We start from the raw sequence: 17627 nt of genomic DNA, 5'->3' as shown, positions 1-17627 counted from the left end.
TTCTGCTGAAATTCTCATTACCGCAATGTGTCCGGCTGTGTTTGAACATGCGTTATGTTGTAATTTAATCAAATTAACACAAAAATATTAAGAAAAAAAATAAATGGATGTTTTGCTAGACTACTTTAGATGACAGAAAAAATATTTACTGAATATTCATGTATAATAATAATGAAGAAAAATTCGGAAAATGATGTGTCCATGCATGATGTTCTCATCCTCCGCAACACTTTTTGAGAACAGTTTAAGCACACATACAGAATTTTAATAAAGTTTGATTTTGAGTGACCAAGCACATGGACCAGTTACTTCAAGATGGCTACCAGGTAAGATCATTTTTTTTACAGTTAATTTGAAATATTGTCTTGTCAGAATGCTTACACGACATTTTGATTATCATTACCGCAACAGATGCTTATTAAATGTTAATTTAATTAATAGAAACATAATACTTTGATTTTAAATGCATGTGCAGAATCTCCAAATTATGTTCTTTCAGGTTTGTCATGTCATTTTGAAAATATGTCAGTGTTGATGTTTTCTGACTGTTGCGGTAATGAGATTTTTTAGGACTAATTTTTTTAATTATGTTACAAAAAGTGTTAAATGATAAGTAAAAGTTTTTAAATAATGTTCCCATTTACTCCAGACTTTGTTTTTCAATGTCTGGTGGGAAAAAAAGTTAATTTAAGCAATTTTTACATTTTCATGCTTGACATTTTTAAAACCAAGTTTTCGTGAGAATCACCCACATATACTGTACCTACTGTTTTGACAGTGTGCAAAACACAAAAGAAAATATATGGTGATAACCAAACAACATTGGCCCTCATTGACTTCCATTGTATGGACACAAAACCACTGAGACATTTCATCTTCATATATAGGATTTGAATGACATGTTGACAGAATTTTTATTTCTAGGTGAACTATCCCTTTAATTTTAACTTGTAATAACTGAAAAACATTATTGGATTCTAACACAAAGAAATATTAATAGCCGCTTGCTTACCTCTGTTTGAACAAGATAGTTACGTTGTGTGCGAATGTGCTTGAGGAAGCCCAAAATGTTAACTGTGCCTTGTTCTTTTATTTGTTTTAACATACTGTCCAGCACTATGTAGGTTCCTGTTCGCCCTACACCAGCACTAAACACACAAACAGAAGTGTTAAAATGGATTTAATATAAAATTCTTACTCTTAATTCTGTACAATGCCACGTTAAAGGCACTGTAAACTAATTTAAATGCACACTTGTGATCATGCATTTTATATTAAAGGGGACATTTCACAAGACCTTTTTAAGATGTCAAATACAACTTTGGTGTCCCCAGAGTATGTGAAGTTTTAGCACAAAATACCCCACAGATAATTTGTTATAACATCTTAAAATTGATGAATTGAAAAATGTGGCGTTTTTGAATGTGACCTTTAAAATGTAAATGAGTTGATCTCTGCACTAAATGTCAGTGCCGTGGTTGAATAGTGCAGAATAAGGGGCTGTATTACCCTTTTCTGACATCAAAAGGGGATGGATGTATTAACAGCCTCTCCTGGCTTCTGTCTATAATTTGACACAATGAATCGGTTATTGAATATGAAGATTGCCCACCTGCAGTGTACAATCATTGGACCCATGTCATCTGTCCTGGCTCTGGATGATTTGTGGACAAATGAAAGCACAGGCAGGACGTACTCAGGTACACCCATATCTGGCCACTGTGTGAAGTGATACTGTATTACTGTTCTCTCATTATTACGACCCTTCTGTGAACTCTGTAGGATGGAAGAGAAGTTTATAACTACGGTAAAAGCAGGTACACATGTGATCACAAACTAGCCAAGACTAACCTTCTTTATGCTGGTGTTTCTGATGGTGAATGTTCTTTGGTTGTAGTAAGCCAGGACTTTTGTGCTCCTCAGAGTAACCAAAAAACATCCATATTCTTCCTGATTTTCCAAAGGCCAGTACTGGTCACACTTCCTCTGAGATAGAAAGATAGATAGATAGATATGGGTAGATGGATGGATGGACGAATGGATGGATGGATAGAGATATGGATGGATAGAGAGATGTATGTATGTATGGATGGATGGATGGATGGATGATAGATGGATGGATGGATGGATGGATATATAGAGAGATGGATATATAGAGAAATGGATGGATGATAGAGAGATAGATGGATGGATGGATAAAGAGATAGATGCATGGATGGATGGATAAATGGATGATAGATAGATGGATAGATGGAGAGATGGATAGAAGGATGGATAGATAGATGGATGGATAGAGAGATAGATGGATAGAAGGAAGGATGGATAGAAGGATGGATGGATAGAAAGATAGAAGGATGGATGGATGGATGATAGATGGATGGATAGAGAGATAGCTGGATGATAGATGGAAAGATGGATGGATGGATGGATGGATGGATGGATAGAGAGGTGGATGGATGGAGAGATGGAGAGATAGATGGATGGATGATAGATGGAAAGATGGATGGATGAATATATGATAGATGGATGGATGGAGAGATGGATAGATAGATGGATGGATGATAGAGAGATAGATGGATGGATGGATAAATGGATGATAGATAGATGGATAGAAGGATGGATAAATGGATGATAGATAGATGGATAGAAGGATGGATAGATAGATAGATAGATAGATAGATAGATAGATAGATAGATAGATGGATGGATGGATGGATGGATGGATGGATGGATGGATGGATGGATGGATGATAGAAGGATGGACATATAGAGAGATGGATGGATGGATGGAGAGATGGATAGATGGATGGATATATACAGAGATGGATGGATAGAAAGATGGATGGATGATGGATGGATGGATGGATAGAGAGATGGATGGAAAGAAGAATGGATAGATAGATGGATGGATAGAGAGATGGATGGATGATAGATGGAAAGATGGATGGATGTATGGATGATAGATGGATGGATATATAGAGAGATGGATGGATAGAAAGATGGATGGATGATGGATGGATGGATGGATGGATAGAGAGATGGATGGATGGATGGATAGAGAGATGGATGGAGAGATGGATAGAAGGATGGATAGATAGATGGATGGATAGAGAGATGGATGGATGATAGATGGATATATAGAGAGATGGATGGATGGAAAGAGAGATGGATGGATGGAGAGATGGATAGAAGAATGGATAGATAGATGGATGGATAGAGAGATGGATGGATGGAAAGATGGATGGATGATGGATAGAGAGATGGATGGATGGAGAGATGGATAGAAGGATGGATAGATAGAAGGATGGATAGAGAGATAGATAGATAGATAGATAGATAGATAGATAGATAGATAGATAGATAGATAGATAGATAGATAGATAGATAGATAGATAGATAGATAGATAGATAGATAGATAGATAGATAGTTGGAAAGACGGATAGATAGATATATAGATGCATGGATGGATGGATAAATGGATGATAGATAGATGGATAGATGGAGAGATGGATAGAAGGATGGATAGATAGATGGATGGATAGAGAGATGGCTGGATGATAGATGGATGGAGGGATAGAGTCTGTAGTCTGCTCTCTATTAGCTTACCCTTCCATTCTCCACCAGGTTTGTCATCATGACGATCACTCCCACGTTTTGCTCCCAAACCATCCTCCAAAAATCTACTGTGCTGGACTTTAAGGGCGCTTGAGCAGCGATGTAAGCTCTGTTTTTGTTAAAACCCTTTGTAAAATAGAAGGATAAAGAAGAGTTTTTAGTTGAATCTTTAGATTTATGTTTATGGATTTATCTTTAAATTATGTTCATTCAGTACTACACAAAATTTCATTAGGGCCCCAAAGACAGTTTTTTACACTAGAGGTGCCAGCAAGCCTATTTTAATGTTTAAATAAACTTCCTGCAAGTTAAATGTTTGTACTTTGAGCTAGTCATGTTTCACTTATTAAATAAATGAGGAAATTAGCACAAATTTTCAGCTAGCGCAAGAGTCCTGAAATAAAATGAAAAAAAATTCTCACATCAACGTAGTTGGCGTTTATGTAGTCCCCTTCGCTCTTTCCGCCTGTGTCTGTCAGGGGCGCGAGTCGAACTCTACTGTGGTCATCTAGAGGATGTAACAAATATGAGTCCGATTGTATATTATATTTATCAGTAATATGAATATTTGGAGACTGGGGCTATTTGTCACATCTTTATCTCTTAAAGAAATTATTATTTAATCACTATTCTATTATAAACATTATTTTAGGATGATAATTGTTTTAAATGAGTCATTATTCTTGCAGAGATACAACCTTTGCCATGACCTCCCTGTGTGACAACTAGTCCCGGTCTTCCCCCCATTATTTTGTATACTCAAGAGCTTTAAAGGGATAGTTCACCCAAAAATGAAAATTCTGTCATCATTTATTCACTCTCATGTTGTTACAAACATGTATACAGTTCATTGTTCTGATGAACACAAAGGAAAATATTTTGACGAATGTTTGTAACCAAACTAATCAGAGGCCCCATTGACCTACACAGTAGTAAAAAATAATATTATGAAAGTCAATGGGGCCTCTGATCGGTTTAATTACAAAATACTCTCATGTTGGATACATTTCTATAGATATTTTGGGGAATTTAAGTCAGAACTGAGTAAATAATGACAGAACTGTAAAGCTGCTTCTTCTTACAGGCTAAAATGTTGAGATATCGGTTCTTGCTCTTGTTCTCCGGATAGCTAGAAATGTCTGTTGTTGCGGCGAGGTCAACAGTGCATGACTGAACCTCCTTTAAAATAAATGAACAAGATTTAACTCCAACAAATCACCATAAAGCAAAGTTACAACATAAAAAAGACACATTTAAAGACTTTCACAAGTGAAAACGGTGAGCATGCTAAGGCTTTCAAAAGCAATATCAATTTAAAGGCATTAAAAGGGTGATGTGGCTTACCTCAAAATACTCTTTCAATATCTAATGTGGGGTGAGAATGCACAAAGCATAGCAATGAAAAACAATAAAGAACTGTGCACAAACAAATTAACAATACAGCACAAAGCAAAAAGCTAACAGCCTGCACAAATGAAAACAGCACCAAAGCTGTCACAGGGACAAAACCCTTAAAACTGTCCAAATATGATATGAATATATTTGCTACCATGTACCTTTAAGGTACCAATATGAATATTTTAGGTACAAAAGTGTACTTTTAGAAAGGGTACCACCCCAATGACAGCTTTGTACCTTTATTCTGAGAGTGTTCAATTGGATTTTGTTTATTTAGAGTTTTGTTAGTTATAAACAGTTTCTGAATGCTGATTGGTCAATACAGTGATATAATACTCTATATACCTGTTTACAAAGATCATATCAATACACATCACCGAAAAAGAGCTAACTTATACTCACTACGTATTAGCACTATAGTGAATAAATTTTCCTGGCGTGTTTAGGTACTATTATTATGTATTTTGTATTGTTAAAGTCACATTGAATGAAATTGGTCACGTGAAGAACAGGTTTGTCATGATCCAGTGTAGTTTAAATGCTATTAAAACATAAAGGAATGAACTACACTCTACAACGGCTATATTTCATTTTAATACCACTGTATGGACGAAAGCATCCAATAATAATCATGGACAGAATAATAATCAAAATAGACAGAATTCAAGGCCACGCTGTTATAAATTGAATATAACATGCATTTAGATACACAAATTAGGTCGCATGCCATGTGATAAAAAATACACATATTAATAATGGGTTGTAATGAAACTACACTCTTAAAAATTAAGGTTTAAAAGGGAGAATTTTAAAATAATTTTTTGGATCTCCTAAAAACTTATGAGGCAAAACTTCCTAAAAATAAGTATATCTTTCTTACTTTTTATAGTCTGTTGCAGTGCTTCAAAAACTAGGGGGCGCCAGAGTTCCATTTAATTTATATAAAAGATATGTTTAAAAGTTTTTAAAGTTGCCATGAAAATAACATGAAAAACATGTAATTTGTTTTGTAATATTGAGGTATTTTTTTTTTTACAAATGACTCATCTGTGAGTTTCATTATTTTTTTTATTCATGAGCATTCATTTTTTTATTCATTTTTTATTAAAAATGCAAATCTCTTCCCCTCCTCAAAACAATCTCTATTTACTTCCGTTCATATGGTATGGCAGGTGGGCGGACAAATTCAAATCCAGCCCTGCCTTATTTCATTTCAGAAGCCGTTTCACTCGGATATACACTCACCTAAAGGATTATTAGGAACACCTGTTCAATTTCTCATTAATGCAATAGTGTCATGATGTGGGGGTGTTTTCTTGGCACACTTTAGACCCCTTAGTGCCAATTGGGCATTGTTTAAATGCCACAGCCTACCTGAGCATTGTTTCTGACCATTTCCATCCCTTTATGACCACCATGTAACCATCCTCTGATGGCTACTTCCAGCAGGATTATGCACCATGTCACAAAGCTCGAATGATTTCAAATTGGTTTCTTGAACATGACAATGAGTTCACAGTACTAAATTGGCCGCCACAGTCACCAGATCTCAACCCAATAGAGCATCTTTTGGTGGAACGGGAGCTTCGTGCCCTGGATGTGCATCCCACAAATCTCCATCAACTGCATTTTTTAAGAATGCTTTCAATGCCTTGTTGAATCTATGCCAAGGCAGTTCTGAAGGCGAAAGGGGATCAAACACAGTATTAGTATGGTGTTCCTAATAATCCTTTAGGTGAGTGTACGTCACCATGTGGAAAATAAGGCAATTCGTTTTATGGCAATTAAAAAAAACATATGCTTACAATGCCAATATAAGTTAGTTAAAATATTCATAATATTGTATGAATTATGTAAATACTTTTAAAAATTTTGCTCGCACCATCTTAACGTGCTTGTCAGCATAATGACAAAATCAAAAGGAAAGATGTCTGAAAAGGGTTGGGGGGCTCAGATTGTCGCATATGTACACGCGGGCGGGTAAGGTAGCATAGATATGTATAATAAAGGCTAAATGGCTCGCCCACACTGCTGGCATCCGCAACTGGCGGCCATCTTGTCCCAGTCAGCTCGCTCACTCGTGGAATTGTGTTTTAATGATGCATGTACTTTTAAATAACCAACTCGCTCAATTTTCTACAGATTTTTGGTTTGTTATAAACGTCATAGATGTACCTATGTCACGGCATACTTATGAATAATGTTCCTGATACATGTTCAAGCATCCAGAATTATTGCCACGTTAATAACGTTTGTAAGAAACCAAACCATTTGAAAATCTGTAAAATATTGAGCATTTTATGGGTATTTGAAAGTACACGCACTATTAAAACACAATGCTACGAGTGAGCGAGCTGACTGAGACAAGATGGCCGCCGGTGATGACGTTAGAGACTCCGTCGTAAGACATCTAGCCTTTATTATACATATCTATGGTTTTTAGGGGCATCTAGCGAAGAGATTGTGAATTGCAACCAATGGCTTACTCCACAGCTCACCCCTCCCTTTCAAAACGTATAGAGAAGCTACTGTAGCCGCCACAGGACAAACATGTCATCGTCTGAGACAACGTAGTGACAAAACGCGCTCTATAGGATAGTTTGTCCATTTAGGGCTACTGTAGAAACATGGCGGCGACTTAAATGTAAGGGGATCCGCGGCGTATGTAGATAAAATCATTATGTAAGGTCTTTATACACCACTGATAATATAGTTATGTATATTATATTGCATTTCTGTCAAGAGATTCTTCTAAAAGTTACACAATGCACCTTTATGGAACTGACATCTTTTAGGAACCTTTATTTTTTTAATAAAAAAAATTATACAATAACAAAACCATTCAACCTGAAGAACATAACATGCAAATTCAGTTTACAGACAAAAGCTTGTAAAACATCAGTTTTTAGGAAGACTCTTATACGATAGGAATTCTTCATTAAGTTTACCCATCTCATTTGTGTCCAATTAAAGCAAACTTGATTTATTTTTAATCATCTAATCAAGTGTGAATAAATGAATGTTATGTGAGAAGGTTACAGTCTGACATTGATTGATGTGAATTAATTAACTTATAATTCGGTCTTCGTGTTTTTTGCTTTTTTTGCACCTGACTGCTATATTGGCTATTGCACAGAGCTGAGCACAAGTTAGTGACCTAATTATAGCTGAAATACATTATCAACAACCTGCGTTCATGCCTGAGTGGATAAAGACTCGGTACGCATGCCTGACTGAACCACACAATTCATTTATGGAGATTTCTTGATGACATGTTGATCTAAAACATCAAGGCTTGGACGAGACAGCTGTCTTTTAAAAAGATACAAAAGGGGGGAGGGTGGTGGGATACACACCTGAAACTCTCGCGAAAATGAGTTGGTGTTGTGAAGTTCTGCCACGTGCTTTACAAATTGTTTAACCAACATGGGATCATGTTCACCTGAAGAACAGAAAGCAATCATTGACTTATGACTAAAATAGCAAGGATGTGTTTTATTATGATCATATTAACAAAATTAAAAGATAAAACCTGAAAAGAGATTATTGGGTTAAAATAATGTGAAATTATGTTTATGTAGCTCAGTTGTTAGAGCTATGTAAAGGTCATGGGTTCGATTCTCAGGTAACACACAAACTGATTCAATTTATAGATTGAATGCACTATAAGTCGCTTTGGCCTCGTACACACTGCATTTAAATTCGGTTATTATCACTTAACGTTTTAGTTCCTAATCCTGTTCTGTACACATGACTGACAATCGCATTATACAACCGAATTAACTCCCGCAAAGTGCAGGTAGTGTCAACTGCATTTACAGAAACTCTGCATAGTGTGTACATAACCAAATTGAACAACTAGTTGTTAATGAAGTATTATACGTGCATTATGGACATGACAGGTCTCTCTTTTGAAAAAATAAATGCACTGCAAAAAATTATTTTAATGAAAAATTTTTTTTAGTATTTTTGTCAACCAACTAGTGGATAATAGCGGAATTACAGATTAACATAAAAACTTGACAGGAAAGCGTCATTGGCAGCGAAATGTTTTCTCTTAATTGACGAGATACATTTTTTTAGTACTTTTGTCCTGCTCTCAGAAAAAATATCCAAAAACTCCTAAATTAAAATGCTTCCCCCCGACGAGCAAAACAGCCCAAGAAAACAAGTCCAGTTTTCAGACCAAAACTATCAAATTTAAGTGATTTTGTGCCAATAGGGTAAGCAAAAAAATCTTGAACATTTTGCTTAAACACTAAATTCAAGAAAAATTCAAGAAAAATTTGCTTACCCCATTGGCAGATTTTTTTGCTTGTTTTATACACAAAATCACTTACATTTGATATTTTTGGTCTGAAAACTAGACTTATTTTCTTGGGTCGTTTTACTGATCAAGAAAAAGCATCTTAATTTAAGAATTTTTTGATATTTTTTCTGAAAACAAGACAAAAATACTAATACATTTTTTGCTGTGTACCCACCAGCCTTTTTTTTTTTAAAGTTCTGATTTTCACAAAAGTTTCACAAAATGTCTTCCAGGAAAATTTTCTTCTATAAATACTGTATATAAACATACAAATATACACTGCAAAAAATGACTTTCTTACTTAGTATTTTTGTCTTGTTTTTATTATAAATATCTAAAAATTCTTAATTTAAGATGCTTTTTCTTGATGAGCATAAATAAGAAAATAAGTCTAGTTTTTAGGCCAAAACTATACAATTTAAGTGAATTTGTGCTTAAAACAACAACAAAAAATCTGCCAATAGGGTGAGAAAAAAAATCGTGAAATAAGATTTTGTTTTGCTTAAACACTTCATTTAGGCAAAATTTTCTCACCCCATTTAAATTGTATATTATTTGTCTAAAAACTAGACTTTTTTCCGGTCATTATGCTCATCAAGAAAATTCATCTTGATTTAAGAATTTTTAGATATTTCTACTGAAAACAAGACAAAAATACTAAGTTAGAAAGTCATTTTTTGCAGTGTATCAAATGAAATGAAAGAACAGACCCTCTGCTTTCACACAAACAAAGCGGGAAAAAAACGTTTCATCCTATCTTCATTTGTTCCCTTTTTATAACCTCTTAAATATGGGTAGGTTTCTTCAAAAATAAAAAAATTTGTGCAAAAAGCTGAAATTATTGCATTTTTTGTAAAGGAATTTTGTTAGAGATCAGATTCAGAACGATGATCAAAACATACATGGAGTTTAAAATGTTGTTAAATTAGCTTTTGCTTCAGTTTTTAATAAATTAGGTAACAACCAACTAGTGGAAAATAGCAGAATTACAGATTAACATAAAAACTTGACAGGAAAGCGTCGTTGGCAGGGAAATGTTTTCTCTTAATTGACGAGATAAATCGTCAATGGCGGGGAAAGAGTTAAATGCGGTTGTCACTCCTGAAAGTTTGCAGTGTGTACGAGACCTTTAAGTAAGAGCATTTGCAAAATGCATTAGGTTTGGCTGTTTTTGTAAGAGCCATTTTATAGTCCTCAGAAATATAATAAAACATCACATTTTGAGGACATTTGAAGCATCCTGTACTATTTGAAAGGCTTATTACACTGTAAAAAGTAACATTTGGATTTACTTAAAAATATACATTTCAACTATATCAATTATAAATCAACTTAAATGTTCTTACTTTAGATGAAAAATTTATTGTGACAAAACTTTTTTTAAATGACATCAATTGGTAATACCTAAAAAAAATGTAATACACTTAAAGTGAGAAAAATTTTTTTTTTTTAGGAGTTACCATTTTTCAACTTAATCCAACTTTTACTTTTTACAGTGTAATAAAGTAATTGCTTTCACTTTATATGAATAATGTCAACCGTTTTAAGGTTCATTTTTATGGGTAGTGTAAAATAAACATCATTATCTTTGTATGAAATCCATTGCAGGTATGAGAGCTCCTCAGTAGCACATCTTCTAACATCATATAGTTTAATTAGTACAACATTGCGTTAGCAACACAAAGGTCATGGGTTCAATCCCCATATAACACAAACATCGATGAAGTCACTCTGGATAAAAGCGTCTGTCAAATGTACAGTGTGTGTGTGTGTGTGTGTGTTTGTGTGTGTGTGTGTGTGTGTGTGTGTGTGTGTGTGTGTGTGTTACCTGTACGGCTCGTCTTTGGCGAGGAAGAAATCACTCTTGGTGATGTGCTGTCTTCTATGTAAAAGTGAGCAGTCTGAAAACATTTCCTGTAAAGACATTAATACACTTTTATACACCAGGACTTCATGTAACACACATTATTTAGCATGTAAGGATAATGCACAAATCTCTTTCATACAAGTTAATAAAAATTCACAAATCTGCATTTTGACTGTTTGCCTGTGTTTATGCTCATGACTGTAATCTTCAACAGGATGCACCCACAAATAAAATGATATTTTATATAATCCACAACATGTTTTTTAATAGGATCACCCACTGGACTTTCCAAACCTGGCAACCCCACTGAGAGATTAGTGCAGGGGACACATACCCCAATGATTAAACGCTAACATTCAAGACGTCCCGTTAAGTGCGCATCTGTCTGCTCTTCAAATGAGCACCGTGTAGTTACAGATGGACAAGCAGTCGTACGTGGCCGTGTTTGGCTGCGATCGAACCGCACTAGCGGGGACAAAACATGACTCTGTCGTGTTGAACATAATTACGCCGTCGTTCTGTCTTCAGCCGGACAGCGTGTGCTCACTGCAGGCCCACAAACAACAGATCAACATATCAGAGATTTAATCACCGGCTTCAAGATTACAGATTTAATCTCGCCGCAATCTTCGAGATGTAACAACATAAAGTCAAGCGTGAGCAATATGCTAAAGGGGCCAGAGTAAGAAATGTACAATCTTATGCTACTAAACTGTTTACATGTGGGAAACATCTTCTTGATAAGATTGCCAAAGATCCTTGAGAATATCTCTCTCTAAATTTACCAAAATAATACCAGGAAAATGAATGGAGATCTCTTTGAAACTCTAAATGAGACACTTTTCATGAGGGCCCTTATTTGGGAAACTTGTCTATTTCATCTCATTACAGTTGAGAAGCAATTGCTATTAAATTGATAATTTTTACCAATTTGGAGTAAATACTATGCAGTCTTTCTCTCTCACACACACACACATTAGCGCACATCACAAGCTTTCACATTATGACATGTTTATGTTTTTCCCTTTGAGGTGGCCTCTCGCCCGGTGGGTGTGAGATTGGGTCTGTGCCCAAGATTAGACAGACAGACAACACGCTCCTCATGGGGCCACAGCACACCACCCCCCCCTTTCCCTCTTTTATCGACGATTGTTATGATTATGGATTAGTAACAATATGATGGACATCAGGAGCAGCTGTCTCAAGGGAAATGTATTTTTGTTTTGCCTTGGCAACTATAAGCACTGCCAACATAGACATCAAACACTTTGTACACTGTACCAAATGTTTTATAATGCTACCAAATATGTGCTTCATTAACATCTAAATTACCTGGTTGTATTTATAATGACTGCATAAATGTGACTGCATTTAGTGATGCAATAATATAATATATTATTTTAAATTAAAATATATTTATATGTATATTTATATTAGGGCACTACATGTTTACTGCATTATTAGTTATTTGTAACATATTTTATTATTATTGTTCAATATGTTGTTATTATTATACGTAAACTAACATACACGTAATCATACTTATAAATTAGATTCAACTAATATCTGTTTAAATTTACAAGTAATTTTTATGGAGTAGATACACTTGTTGGTACTGATAATAATAAATGACACTAGCATGTGTAATATGAACACTAGACTTACCTCCAGTAGATGAAAATGCCTATCAGAATAATAAGAAATAGGAAGGTTAATGTGGAGACCACAGCCAGAGGAACCACAGCCTTCTTCCGTCTCTCAACACTGTTCACCAGACCCACTCGCGACTCGTGACTGCTATTACTGGCATCTATGGGTTAAAAAAATGCTTTTAAAATCCAAACATAATCATCGATGTTCATCCTATGCTTTTTTTAGTATGTGCAGTCCCAAACTCATTTACCCGAGCTACAGTAAAAAAGCAATATGTATACATGGCAGTGCAAATTGCAATACTCACCTTATAAATGATTTTAGTACATATATCATCATAATTACATATGGAGCTATCACACTTGATTCGTAAAACAAACAAATTCAATCGAAGCTGACACAAAGTCAAATAACAGTAGTAGGCCTACTGTAGTATCATCAATATCATTGCAAACCAGTAAGAAAAACACATAAAGTAACAAATAGACTAACATGAATATGAATACAAAAACAAATATTATTTTATCTACTGAAAACAATAAATGATAGATGATGAATGTGCAAACAATGTATTTAAGAATAATTAAAATAGATGCTATTGAAATCTTAAAATCAATTTAAAGTCTACTAAAGGTATATAAACCAACATATAGATATTAAAGGATATCAACTCAGTTTGACTCTAGAACAGAGTACTAATGGTGTCTATTATCAGTATGTCATTCATATACATATTGGCATTGTTTTATAGCATTATACATAATCTTTTTTACCAGAAATATGTTTTGAACTGGTCTGAAGAGGCTAAAGAGGTCACGGGTCACGATTCATTGCAGACAGACACTTTGAGAGATTAAGATCTGGCCTAGGACTGTCTAAATTGACCTCGCAATCCCAGTCAAAACATAATTCTGATACTGCCAGCTGTCACTAACTGACATGAAATATAAGAGCTTTGCTGCCCTCTGCTGAACAGACATTGACATGACCTGGACTTTATGAGGAGTTATCCAAAACTTTTTTTGTCAGCATAACAGCCTTGACATAAGTTAATTGAAGTACCCCCTGAGATTTTAAGTTAACATTTCGATAATTTAATAGCATATCTGCGTGTTTAACTTTAAAAACATTTCATCCTTTTTAAAGTTTTTATCAGTAGTATTTTTACATAATTATGGTTATTATTACCTGTTATTGGACCTTCATTTGGTAATTTTCTTTTACTGGTACATACAAAATCTGTCTATTTTGCATGAGTTTTGTTTATGATATCGGCTATTTAGTGTTCTGTAATCGTCACGTGACATGCGGATAACGCAAATAAAATATATCTTTATACTTATTGTAGGTGTTTAACTTAGATTTTTAAAAATATTTATTTACATTTTATGATTTAAAGTAATCGTGTAATTTATTGTTTTTTAAGTAGGCTAATAAATTGCTTTTCATCAACCTACGAGCCCCCTGCAATTCCCTCGCGCACCACCAGGCGTTCACGACCCCCAGTTTGGGAAACCTACTAACTGATAAATCAGGACTACTGTAGCTAAATATGCTATGTAAATATTTTTGATAATGTAACACTGAATAAATTGACGGAAACGTTTATTCACTTGCAATCCCAGATGTGACTTTCTTTTCTTCAGTTGAAACTAATTTTATATAAAAATGCTGTTATGGTATCATCTTATGATTATCTATGATAACTGTCAGATAAGTCTTTTTTGGATTACTTTAATGATTGATGCTTTGGCATGTTGGCTCCTACTATAACATGACGACATACGTCTCGTTGGAATGCTTGATTCTGATTGGCCAGTCGCGACATTTGCAGGTTTGTTATTCCCAGATAATAACCGCTAAAAACTAATAGCACACGGTTACCCAGATGCTTCAAATAATTTTGACAGGTAAGTTTAATATTACACAAAAATATAATATAAATATTTCTATACAAATGACATTATATTTACAAATTATTAAACCAAAGAGCGTGTTTGTGACATTTGAACTGGAAGTAAACGTGTTTTCTTCGCGGAAGGTCTGCATTCATTAAAAATTAGCTAATAAAATATTTCAAATCAATATTTAATGTTCCTTACCTTACTTATGAGGTAAACAGCCATGTAATAAGTGGGATAATGTACAGGCAGCTGGATGCTATCGCGAAGTAAGCCCCTTCAGTGTGATACAAGACCCGCTTTGTGTCGCGTCCTGATCACACTGTCTGCGCTTATTTCTGTGGCTGCCAATACATTATCTCTTACATAAAGTTCATTGTTTGTGTTCAACTGAAGAAACAACGTAACATATACATCTAGGATGGCTTGATTGTGAGTAAATTATGAAATACATTTTTATATTTGGGTAAACTATGTGATGTGAATGTGCTTGTGCAAGTGTTTGTAATAAATCACAAATACAACATGCAACATTGAACACAAAGGACTAGGGATTACACAAGTATCATGATGATGGTAGATTTCTGTTTATGATGATGGTACTTTATTGGCACATTTTTAAGGCATAGCAGTAAAAGTTAGCCTTAAGTCAAAAGCTTTGATGTGTGTTAAGGTAGCTTTTCAAACCTTACCTTTTCCATTTTACTAACGACTAAAGGACACTATATGAGCTTTTAGTTGACATTCAGATTTGAGACACTCCAGCAATCTTCACCGAGCGTCACTATGCACGGCTAAATCAGCAGTTAAGAGTTTTACCTTCCACTGTATCCTCCTCTGAGTTCCTTCCTGTTCGCTCTTGGATACTGAAGTCTGAGGATGTCTCGATATCAGTAAGGCTATCACTCGATCCGCTTTCTTCCTCTACACCTTCTCGTATAGTCCAAGATGGGCGCAAGGTGACCCTAAACTCAGTTGCTTCGTTCTCACCCTCAAAGTAGAAGGATGAGGAATGCTCCTCGCTCCCATCGTTCGGTGCCTCTGTAGGTAAAGCAGTGGGGATGTACGGAGCGATAATCTCATCTCCTGAAGCTGAGTTCTGACCCGAATCTAAATCCAAAGGCCAACCAGAGGCACTGCTATCCAATTGCCCATCTGCTGATTGTGTCGGCATGGTGCTGGATTCTAGATTCTTAGAGGCGGGTGCAATAGTTGGTGGCACGGGAGGAGCAAACAAAATCTTGTATTCAGGAGTAGAGGCGGATGCAATAGTTGGCGGCACTGGAGGAGCAAACAAAATCTTGGATTCAGGAATAGAGGTGGGTGCGATAGTTGGCGGCATTGGAGGAGTAGGCATGATGCTGGATTGCGAGGTAAATGTGGGAGCAATGGTTTGAGGCTCAGGTGCGCCTTGAAACTGTCCAACTGTGGTTGCACTGTGGTCACTAAAGGGCTTGGTGGGAGAAAGAGAAGAAGACAACATAGTATCCATGTATGTGTCACTGCACAGAGGAGTGCCGGTGCTGGACAGTAATAGACTAGAAAGGTCATTTGAGAGACCACCACAAGGGGGCAGCACCCTGGTAGAGGAGGGCAGCAAGAAGTTAGAAGCATGCAGAGAAATTTTACTCGAGGTATGTGACGCACCATCATCTATGCTTAAAGAAGGAGCTACCAGAGGGGAATCTGGGTCTAAATCCCTATCGCTACCTAAAAGAGAAACGGTCGAGTCAAGGGTCATCACCATCTGAGAGTAGTCGCCAGAGACAGGTACTGAAGGTTGGATATATTTTGGATCACTCAGTGGGAAGACCATACTTGAGGAATCGGGGGAGCTTTGAAGGTCATGTTCAGAACTTGGCTGCATCAAGAACACAGTACCAGTCGCTTCTGGTAATATTTGAAGGGGAACAGTTCTGCTACATTGAGGGTCAGTTGAGACAGACCCAGAAATAACATCATCATCACCACCATCATCATCACAGCCACCACTAAAGACAGGCTCCATGTCCAAAACAGACACGGATCCAAAGGGGTACAGGGTTGGGTAGGAAGGGGAAGGGGTGACAGACTGTGCGCCACCACCAGACATCGGGTGGGAAACAGTGTACGTGACGACCAGTTCAGGGATGGGTTTGGACTCAGACAACACACTGCTTGGGGAATGGGGGGAGATGGGACTAGCATGCACATTGGACAGGGGTACAGAGGGGGCGTAGGAGGTGCTCTCACCATTATACACCAGCGAGGTTGTCTGCGACAGAACAGTGCTGAAAGCAGAAGTTGGAAAAAGCAAGCTAGGAGATGAAGGCTGTAGAGTGACCTCCAAAGGTATGGAGGACGAGGACGCCGAATCGATTGGGATTTCATTGACATTTTCCTTTGGGGCTACAGTCACCGAACTCTCTCCATAGCTGTCCGAATCGATTACAGGTGGAGACACTAACTCAACCTCAGTAATGTTTACTAAAGCTGATGTTATATTTATTTCAGATGTATGATTTGTTATGGTGGACTCTGTAAATGTGCTGCTTCTATCATCGGACACGTCTGAAACATTGATGTGTACATCTGTGGTGGTTATGGTTGGGGTAGGGGTAAGTTGGTCTGTATATATGGCAGTAGGTTCCTCTGTATATGCCACTGGAGCATGGTGATTCATTTGGGAGTCATCTGGGATTTGTCTTTCATACGATGTTGGTGTTGTTTTAACATCAAAGACTGGATGGGTGGGTCTCTCTGTTGTAGTAACTGTTGAATGGACTGTGGTGGTTTGGACAGGATATAGATGCTGATTTGAGTCAGGTCTGACCAAAAATGAATTGGTGCGATAGTTTTCCTAAAAAAGCAGAGAGGAATTATTTTGTAAATACTTTGGATGTA

The 17627-nt window shown here is 36.2% G+C and overlaps 1 protein-coding gene across 6 annotated transcripts in view; it reads right to left on the bottom strand.

Annotated features, from left to right (window-relative positions):
- ptprz1a (protein tyrosine phosphatase receptor type Z1a) overlaps positions 1-17627 on the bottom strand; it is an 84624-nt gene that overhangs the window by 5669 nt on the left and 61328 nt on the right. For 4 of the 6 annotated variants that reach the window (XR_008640342.2, XM_055191654.2, XM_055191656.2 and 1 more), the window contains exons 12-22: positions 15564-17583; positions 12856-13000; positions 11152-11237; positions 8371-8456; positions 4961-4981; positions 4699-4795; positions 4039-4124; positions 3608-3742; positions 1852-1986; positions 1613-1776; positions 1013-1148 (exon numbers count right to left, since the gene is read on the bottom strand). Coding sequence is in view for 5 of the 6 variants with exons in the window: in XM_055191654.2 (XP_055047629.2) it covers positions 1013-1148; positions 1613-1776; positions 1852-1986; positions 3608-3742; positions 4039-4124; positions 4699-4795; positions 4961-4981; positions 8371-8456; positions 11152-11237; positions 12856-13000; positions 15564-17583 (3111 nt within the window). In the remaining variant the exon portion in view is untranslated. The remainder of the gene's footprint in view (positions 1-1012; positions 1149-1612; positions 1777-1851; positions 1987-3607; positions 3743-4038; positions 4125-4698; positions 4796-4960; positions 4982-8370; positions 8457-11151; positions 11238-12855; positions 13001-15563; positions 17584-17627) is intronic. The other 2 variants (XM_055191658.2, XM_055191655.2) reach the window with 2 other exon arrangements.

Source organism: Misgurnus anguillicaudatus, chromosome 6, assembly GCF_027580225.2.
Source record: "Misgurnus anguillicaudatus chromosome 6, ASM2758022v2, whole genome shotgun sequence".
NCBI classification, from domain to species: domain Eukaryota; kingdom Metazoa; phylum Chordata; class Actinopteri; order Cypriniformes; family Cobitidae; genus Misgurnus; species Misgurnus anguillicaudatus.
The sequence above is the reverse complement of the archived record's forward strand: the minus strand, read 5'-3'. Positions and strand labels throughout refer to the sequence as shown.